This window comes from Haliaeetus albicilla, chromosome Z, assembly GCF_947461875.1.
Source record: "Haliaeetus albicilla chromosome Z, bHalAlb1.1, whole genome shotgun sequence".
Lineage (NCBI taxonomy): Eukaryota > Metazoa > Chordata > Aves > Accipitriformes > Accipitridae > Haliaeetus > Haliaeetus albicilla.
This window is the reverse complement of record NC_091516.1, coordinates 54,725,839-54,734,832: the sequence shown is the minus strand read 5'-3', so window position 1 is coordinate 54,734,832 and position 8,994 is coordinate 54,725,839. Positions and strand designations below refer to the sequence as shown.

Below are 8,994 nucleotides of genomic sequence, written 5' to 3'. Positions count from 1 at the left end.
AAAGAGCCAGTAACCACATTATCTTGCCGAAACGTGAGTTTTTCCAGTGACCTGAAAGCACAGCCAATTATGAACAGCAGTGAACCGGTACACTTCGTGATGTACAGCAATAGAAGTAATGATCAAGTGTCAGGGGCAGATTAACTGTAATGTGTTAAAATAAAAGTTGACTACTCAAATCGTTATTCAAAGCTTTTTTGAAGAATAATGCTCCCCACTCCCACGTGCAAACAAAACAATTAGACCACATTCATATATTAATTTTTATTTTTCCCATACAATATTCACAGGGTCTGCTTTTTCTCTTATTCAAACTAAACTTTTTTTCCCCCCCCCAAACTAAAACAAGAACTGACAAGGACATGAGAAGTTCTGTAAACATAAAACATCCAAGGAATAGCTGAAACCCAGGGCCTTTAGCAATTAAAAACACAGTTATATCCCCTTTAACGCAGGGTGTTTACTCATGTATCACACCATTAACCAAACTATTCCTTTCATATATTAAAAAGATGCACCTTTAACCAAAAGTCACAACGCATTTCTTCACCCACTGCGTTAGCATGTGTTTTATTATATCCTATTCAGTCACTTATTTTAAAAACTATATACAGCTATGTTTAAACATGTGTATTTGTGCCATGTTTTTAGTAACACAAAAATAAAGGCATTTTTAAGCTATTGCTGCATATTATGCAGCAGGATATCAGAAGATTGGTTTGGATACCTAACTTCAATGCAAAAGTCAAGTCCACTAAGCCTCTGCAGTGGGATTAATATTGAGCTGAACAGTCCCACTTCACACATTCAAACATGAAAGAATAGAGAGACATGTATGCGATGGCCAATCATTATCTGTTTTACCCCATTGTTTACCAATTTTGACAGCACACAGAACAAGTCAGTGGAAGAAAACCCAAACACGTTTCAATCTTTAAAACAAATGCTTTTGTTGTGATTAAAGCTACACAAGTGATATTCAAACTCCAGAAGATGACAGTGAACGCTATCAAAATTAAATCATATTTTCATGTGACACTTGCACCCAAAGTGTACCACTTGCTTCATTATTGTGTGCAACGCAGCACAAAAAGTAGTGAATATTAGTTGCTGAAACACAAGAATAAAGCATATAGGTACAATCAAGAATATTGTGTGCAGGCATAGATTTGTATCATAAGAAAGCACTATTTTTTTTGTTTTCTGATCTTTGTGAGTCTCACTGTTTCTGGGAAGCTTGCATCCCAAAATGGGACTGCAATATTTAAAATTCAGTACAGGACAGAAGAACATTACATATAATCCTGAATTTTACATATGTTAAGTTTTTTAATACCCCCATGACCTTTTAAGTAATTTTTGAGCTGTTTGAGGTTTTTCTTCAGTTTCCAAAAGAGCAGTCGTTCAGTTCACAACAGGTGAACTTTTATTTTTTTCGGCCATCAGAAGACTTTAAAATCAAGCAATCTCAGATCAATTCTTCAGACTGCTCAAGTGTTACCTGTACATGCAATTTCAAATTTTTGCTAGAAAAAATACAGGCAATTATTAAAGGTTTAGCATTCTTTCTCTGCTTGCTGAGAACTTAAGAAGCATCTTTTGAATTAGCCAGTAATATACAACAAAATTTTTCACCTTAGTTTATCTTGTGTGCACTTAAGAAAGAACTGGTCAGTCTACATATTTCTCCAGAGCCAATTGAAAGAGTTTAGCCTTATTATGACCAGCTCAATTCAAGCTACTTGTATGTACATACATTTACTACCTTCCATATCCAAATAAACCAAGACTTTACAGTACATAAGCTATTAAAGACATGAGCAGTGGAAACAATGTAACTATAACTCTACCAAAAAGATAACCTGAAATACTTAAAACACTTCCTGACCACTAACAAAAAAGAGTGGCAATTAGATGCACAAGGCCATCATGTATCAGTGCACCACACACAGGAAAGTAAAATTTACAGCACTTGTGCAATGCAGTATCAATATCAAATTGGCCTCTTAATAGGAAAACAATTTAGTAAAACGCTTTGTATGTGCCTAACACATAATACAACCTCATCCAGTGCTGGTGCTGTGCTGCTTAACAAACCAAGCTACTTCTCGTCTTAAATCCAAAAAGCAGCAGCATATATGAGTGCAGAAACTATACAGTTTCAGTGACAAAGTTACAAGACTCCCTATTTTATTGCATGTTTTTTAAATAACGTTGGAGATTTGGATTTTTTAATATAGAAAGTGGATTTCCTGAGTAGTCTCAGCTTACAATTTCTTCAGGAAAACAAACATTGTCAAAGAAGAAATGGGTTTATTTTAATATAGAAGAATGTACGTTTAAGCAAACATACTCAAGTATAAAATTTAGTAAGTTTTGAAGATGGAGACTTACCAGGCTGATGAAGACTTTGCACCATGATGTAGTGTCAAGCTTGCAACAATTTTACAAATAAGCAAGGGGTACCATTGGATTATTTTTTTTAACAGCAAATCAAAAGAATGCACTGCAGTTCATCACATTTGGTTTTATAATCAAATACATTCAGCCTGAAAACAAAAATCAAATCAAATTTTTATATATATTGTCTCATGTCAGACACTAGACTGTTGGGCTATTTTAAAGTGTTATACTGCAGATGGCTAATCTTACTGGTAAAAATCAAACTCAGTTTGGATTACAATCAGTAGAAATAAAGAGGCTGGTCACTGCCAGATATTTAATACAGGAATCGGAAAGCACTCAAGTTCTGAAGTATTTTTAGAATATTTCAAATCCTGTTTCCCTTTCATAACTTTTTGGGTTTGTTTTGTGATTTTTTAATACGATATGGGGTAGACACATTTGAATGTTGCATATATTCAGATCCTTTGCACTTACAATTAATTGGAGAACAGTTATTTTTTACAGATGAGTACACACAATGACCTGAAGCATTACCACTACCAGTTATGATCCAACACGGGTTGTTGTGGTTCTTTTATCCGAGAAGAAGCTTTTGAGGAGAAAGACCTGCCCGATACTAACGACAAGAAGAATGATTGCTTCCCCTATTGACCAGTAGGCCACCCTTGTGTTTAAATCCTCTGCTCTGCTGCGGCCCTGCGCTTCCCTCAAGCGGAAGTGAGTCTGATAATCGATGACAGACTTCAAAGCTTCATGAATTGAAACACATGCAGACTCCATCTAGAGAAGCAAACAAATAGACACCACTGAATTAATAACCCTTCTAATGCTTTTTCTGCAAAGTTTTCTGGTTTGATATTGAAAATTAGGATTCATGTAACTTTGCAAGCTAAGGATTAACTCAGTCCATTGTCAGACTGAAATACTGTAAATGCTGTAACATTTAACTTACACAAAGGAATGCGACTCACTCTTAAATACAGAAGAGTGTAAAACTGTAGATGTAATAAAAAGCAAGAAGCTCTGAGAATGACTAAACAAATCTTAAATTCATGTATATTTGGGTTCAAAATGAACATTAGAAAGATTTTTGAAATGTCAGTGATGCCCCCATTGTTAATTCCACACATACCAGAAAATAAGCAGTTGCTTATAGCATTAAGATTCACATAGTATATATTAAATGCTCCTGTGTTTCACAAGTATGACATTCTTCACTGCATAATTCTCACTCAAATTGCACAATATCCTAAAATCTACATTACTAAACGCAACATGTTCTTTCGGCAGGAGACCCTTCTCTTAGTCACATGCGCAAAAAGTGGTTAACAAATTGCTCAACTTCATTGTCATTTTTCATTTAAAAAAAAAAGTATTACCAATTTAAGCCCTAGATCATTTTTCACGTAACTCCTTCCAGCTTATCTTCTGTAAGTAAACGTCAGTACTACTCACTGCGTTTTGATCACCAAGAGATTAATCAATAGATCTTCAAAATACCTTCTTTCTAGTCACAACTTGTTTTTGTTTTATGGCTTAAAATTAGTATTTCCTGAAGATCAAACAGCACAAACTATTATAAAAGGAAATATTTAACACACTGATAGGGCCACTCTCAGTTACTTATATCTGTGTCTAACATCTTCAAGTTGATGACTTAAGACAGGTGTCTGAACAAGTCTAAGATATTCTTCTCAACAAAATTCAGGAAGAGGTTTTCCAAACTAAGTTCTGCCATTGGTCTCACTGATAAATTATAGAGGTCTCCTAGTTTGTAGAAGGGATTTAAACACAAAGTCACTCTGGTTTTAGGGATTTACCTTTTACTGTCCCTGTGAAAGGCTGCCCTCATTTGGTCTTCCTACAAGCCTCAAGAAAACTGCAACAAGAACCTTCTTACCAAAGATGTGTTGTACTCTGAAAGTTAACTTTCCCTTTCCGAAATAACTTATTTGCATTGTGTAAGCTACAACCCAGTGACAAACTATTTTTTTATAAATCTTCTCCCACAGGCTGCAAGGGTCTGCAGAGATGCTGGACCCAGGAACCACGTGTTCTGCATTCTCAAAATCCCCCTGCTGAATCCAAGATAGCAAAAGGAAAACCAGATGTAACAGAACACACAGACTGAACAGAATGAAGACTAAAGTAGGGAAAAGCAATGGAAAGATACAGGATGAAGAATCAGATACAAAATAAAGCAGAGAAGAAGAGTGACAAGAAGAAAGAGGTAAGAGCTGTAGTTGAATTCACAGCAAGTCATCTACTCATTATAGATCTCAGCTACTGCAGACTTATGTGAGGTAAATTCAAGTAAGATTGGCATTTGGGAACCGGTATCTACACCGTTGAGTTGAGACTAGCAAAATAGTGACCACGTCCAGCATTCTTTAATGGTTGTTTAAAGCGAGGTTTGGTGATGGTTATAATGCAACGACATTAGTGGGAATTCATGAAGTGAGTGTTCCAAGGGAAGTTTTGATGGATTTAGATTGGGTAGAGGCAGTACAAAACTGTAAAATGCTGAGAATATAATAACGCTCTGACACTTTGTAGTGTCTTATAAAGGACAAATAGCCAGCTCAATATGGTTGATTTTGTTCGTTTGTTTATTTTGCTAGAATTCTCCATTTTAAAAATGGCAGTTACATGAGAGGTCAACTTAAGTCCTCCCCCGCAAAAGACTCTATGGTTTTAAATATAAACACAATTCTCAAAGTTTCTCCAAAGTTTGGAAATTTTTAAAACCCTGATCCACCAATATTTACAGTTTGTGAAATCCACACTTCAAGAGGCACACAAACATGGCATTAAAAGGAGGTTCCCTTAAAAAAAATAAAGTGGCCTAGAGTTTAAGTTACTACCCTAATTTTCTCTTAAGCACTTGCTGATTCCTTCTCAGCTGTTTTGTGTTCTATAAATCTTATCTTCAGAAAGAAAGCTTATCTGTAGTAATTCAGATTATTTTAAAAGCTCCAATCTGTTGATTTTCAAAACTGATATAAATATCTAATGCAGCTGAACTTGAAAAAAAACATTGCCTCCACCTAACAGCTGCTCTCAAACACGAACAGCATCTTACCTGGGTAAGTGCAGTTACTCTGTTCTCACTAGGGAACAGTGGTGGATCTTCTCCAACCTGGAAATCAAAGTACACAGTTTTGTGTGTGAAAGTAGAGAATTCATTGCTGAAGCAGAATTTGTATGTTCCGTTTCTGGATGCAGTAAACGTGAAGCTATCATATTGTTTCTTCATCTCTTTGTATAATACAATGCCATCAGGATCTTCCAACCGACAGTCAACATCATAATGACCTCCAGTGATCACCTGAAAACAAAACCCAAGAAATTCTCCTTTTAACAAAACAGATTTAAACATTTCTTCTAAGAAGTATGACTTGTCAAGTGGCACTGCAAGATTTTTTGCTTTAACAAATGTTTTAAAATACAATGCATTAATTTGAATATGTTTCAAAGCAAGTCTGCAAAATTATTTTCTTACGGAATACACGAAGAACATAATTCAAAATATTTTAGGTTCAGCATATGTAATGTCAATTATATTTTCAAACCGTTTATGAGAGCAATTTTAGTTAGTTTGTTATAAATAATTGCACAACATAAAAGGCTACAGTAGATGAAACTTGATGGGGCAGCAAAGACATTACTGCAACAAATCAACCATTTGCTGTATGCACAAGTCCTCCATGGAACTGCTTTCAGCTGCCCGAGATTGCTAACATGCAGTAAAACAGCTCCTTTCTCTTCAGCCAAAAGAGTGCAACCACCCTATTAGCTCAAGCTGCTTTAGGCTGCAGGAATGGTGTTCGACCAGTAGAACAGGTATTTCAACCTGGCTAGTCTTCCCGTGTGCTTGTGAACAGAGCAATGTTTGGGGGATAGGGTGGGGTGGTCTGCTGCCTCCCTCCTGCACAGTTAGCCACAGCATTTCTTCCCAAAAAACAGCACATCCGGATAATGCCTAACGAGTGACTTGAAACTTCACGATTGTCTCAAGGGGTTTGTTTTTCAGGCTTTGATCATTCTTGGGTCTACAGCATATTGCTGGGTAGACTAGCCATCCCACCTCTACAGAAAGACTAATCAGTAGCTTAGGTATTCATAACTTGGTGTTCTGATGACTCTTAGGCTAATACTTTCACACTTAATCCTTGCTCCAAACTTTTTGCTTTTAAGATAAAGCATGCTGAATGAGGAAGAGACTTATATCTAAAGGTAGGTCCCTCTTATATGTGTGCTGAAATGACTGAAAAATTTTAGTATCCGAGTAGCTGCACTTCGGTTCACATAGTGTTATTTAAACTGACATCAGTTTATTTAGGTATCAAGTTATTAAAATGATAACATTAATGGTACAACTGAAATAACAAGAGATCTGAGCAGTAGCTGCTCTGCAAACAGGAAGTTTTAAAAACATTCAGTTGGTAAGCAGCATCTTCATAGTTTCTCCAAAAATGTGATGACAGGATACAAAGAAAAAAAAAATATTTTTGGATGTCTGGATGTCTGCATCTAGTTGAGACTTTCACACATAAATGCTTACCTGGTTGGAAGGAAAAACAAAACCAAGATTTTCTATAATGAAATGATGGTTCACTTTTGAAGTATGATCTCAAAGTTGACAGGGGCCATGCCTTTTGCCAATTACATGAAAGTCACTCACATTCAGTTACATCACACACTCCAGAAGGGCCAGTTTACATACACATGGTAAAGATTTGCCAGATCTTAAAGTTGCCCTAGGATTCCTTCCCACAGAGCTTGCTTGAGCCTCCTGTCAGCTCTTAAGACATACAGCCAAAGGACATGCACACAGCGCTTCAGTCTGCTGGCAGCTGGCCAAAGCCAGACTTTCTTTTTAAGAATGCTACTCCTGTTCTGATCACCGACAAAAATGACAACGGCAGGCTTATCTGCCCAGCAACCTCCAATGACATCCACTTCAAAACAGGGGGGAAAAGTACTGCACAGAAAAGACTTTATTAAAGTAACTGGCAGGGACAAGAAACATTTGGGTAGGAGAAAAAGATATCTTGAGAACTAGAACTTGTAGGACAGAGGGACCAATATTTGGCAGCAACATTCCCCAAAATACTAAAGGTGGGACAGCAGGCAGGAAAGAGAAAGACACGGAACTTCAACAGGAAAAGTCAGACCATAAAAGTACACAGCCCCTTCAAAAGCCCCCAAAAGTAACTGTGATTCCCATTGCAAAGGATGATTTCTCTCTCATGCTGCTGCTGTGCTGTCAGTGACTTCACCAGCTGAAGTGACAGACTGAAAGGTTCCAACCCTGCCGATACACTCAAAGGCACCAAAACTGTCAGAGCTGTTTGCTCAAAACACCTTGAAGCTGAACAGCGTGCTCTATCATCATGATAGAGCTGCATGTTCAAACTGTTAGAAACTGGGAAAAGTAAGAAAAAACCGTGCAGCCTCACTTAATATGTGCATGTTAGCCATAGTTGTCAATAAGATGTTGGCTACCCGCAGGTTTTATTTTTTGTAAGACTCTTCCCTGTCTCACTACGTGCCTGGGACACTGTGCTGATACCACATACCTATTCTGCGGCTTTCTTACTGTTTGCTACGTGACCTCAATTTGAGCCATGCTCTGAAATAAGAAGCATAAGCTCCTTCATTTGTATCGTGCTCATAGTGCAAATGCTTCGTAAACCACAAGGAAACCGCTTTCACGGCATCTCCTTGGGCAGCTGTTCTTTAGGTATTCTCCACGCCGCTGGGCTGGGACGCTGCGCGGCAGCGATCAGGGTAAAAGACGCTGCCAGTTTTCAGGGGCAACTTCGTGCGCCTTTCTCGGCTCTGAGCTAAACTCGCCCCTCGCCCCCCCCGCAGAGCGCGGGGCAGCGTGCACGATTTCCTCAGCCGAGCTGCAAACCCAGCCCTGGCTCCAGCTACCGCTCACCCCCCCAGGCGCTTCTCCCGACAACTGCTCGCAGCAGCCCGCGGTTCACGAACGAAGCCGAGCGGCTCCCCCGACAGCACCCACCGCTCGGCCACCACTCCCCGGCGGAGGCGGCGGCGGGCCGGGGCCCAGCTCCGCCAGCGCGGCACGCCCGGCCCCGGGCCCGGCCCCGGCCCCGGCCCCGGGCCGGCCCTTCCCCGCGAGGCCGCCCCCGGCCGCCCCGCTACCTGGAACTCGAGGGTGCACTTGGTGCCCTGGGCGATCTCCTCGTAGAAGCACTGCTTGGCGTTGTCGGGCAGCTCGAAGGTGATCTCGGAGGCCCGCGCGGCGCAGGCCGCCAGCGCCAACAGAAGCAGCGGCAGCCGCCGCCCCCACGGCCCCGCGGCCCGGGAGCCCCGCAGCGGCATCGCCCGACGCGGGGAGAGGCGAGGGGGGGACGGGGACGGGGGTGGGCGGAGGACGGCCCGGCGGGAGGAGGCGGAGGCGGCGTGGCGGAGAGGCCGAGCGGGTAAGCGCGCTGCTACCCGGAAGCACCCTCGCTGGGCGGTGTCGCCCTCCGGGAGCACTTCCGGGTGAGCGCCCCCCACCCCCGCGGGTGGTTTTGCGGACGTGGAAGGGGCGGGGCCTCGGGGCGGGGCCGG

General features: G+C 40.7%; 1 protein-coding gene across 1 annotated transcript; it reads right to left on the bottom strand.

The window, feature by feature from the left end:
- Positions 1–249: 249 nt before the first annotated feature.
- TMED7 (transmembrane p24 trafficking protein 7) lies at positions 250–8,836 on the bottom strand. The gene is made up of 3 exons (XM_069777066.1): positions 8,581–8,836; positions 5,489–5,734; positions 250–3,186 (listed from the first exon to the last, which is right to left on the bottom strand). Exons 1-3 carry the CDS (start codon positions 8,758–8,760, stop codon positions 2,950–2,952), a joined length of 663 nt encoding a protein of 220 aa, XP_069633167.1. The 5' UTR covers positions 8,761–8,836; the 3' UTR covers positions 250–2,949.
- Positions 8,837–8,994: the final 158 nt, after the last annotated feature.

What these genes read in the sequence shown, in the direction of transcription:
- TMED7 (XM_069777066.1), bottom strand. Translation starts at nt 8,760, where the DNA reads ATGCCGCTGCGGGGCTCCCGGGCCGCGGGGCCGTGGGGGCGGCGGCTG. An exon ending in AGTGCACCCTCGAGTTCCAG is followed by an intron (nt 5,735 to 8,580) that starts GTAGCGGGGCGG and finishes TTTTGTTTTCAG; the next exon opens with GTGATCACTGGAGGTCATTA. An exon ending in GAGTAACTGCACTTACCCAG is followed by an intron (nt 3,187 to 5,488) that starts GTAAGATGCTGT and finishes TTGCTTCTCTAG; the next exon opens with ATGGAGTCTGCATGTGTTTC.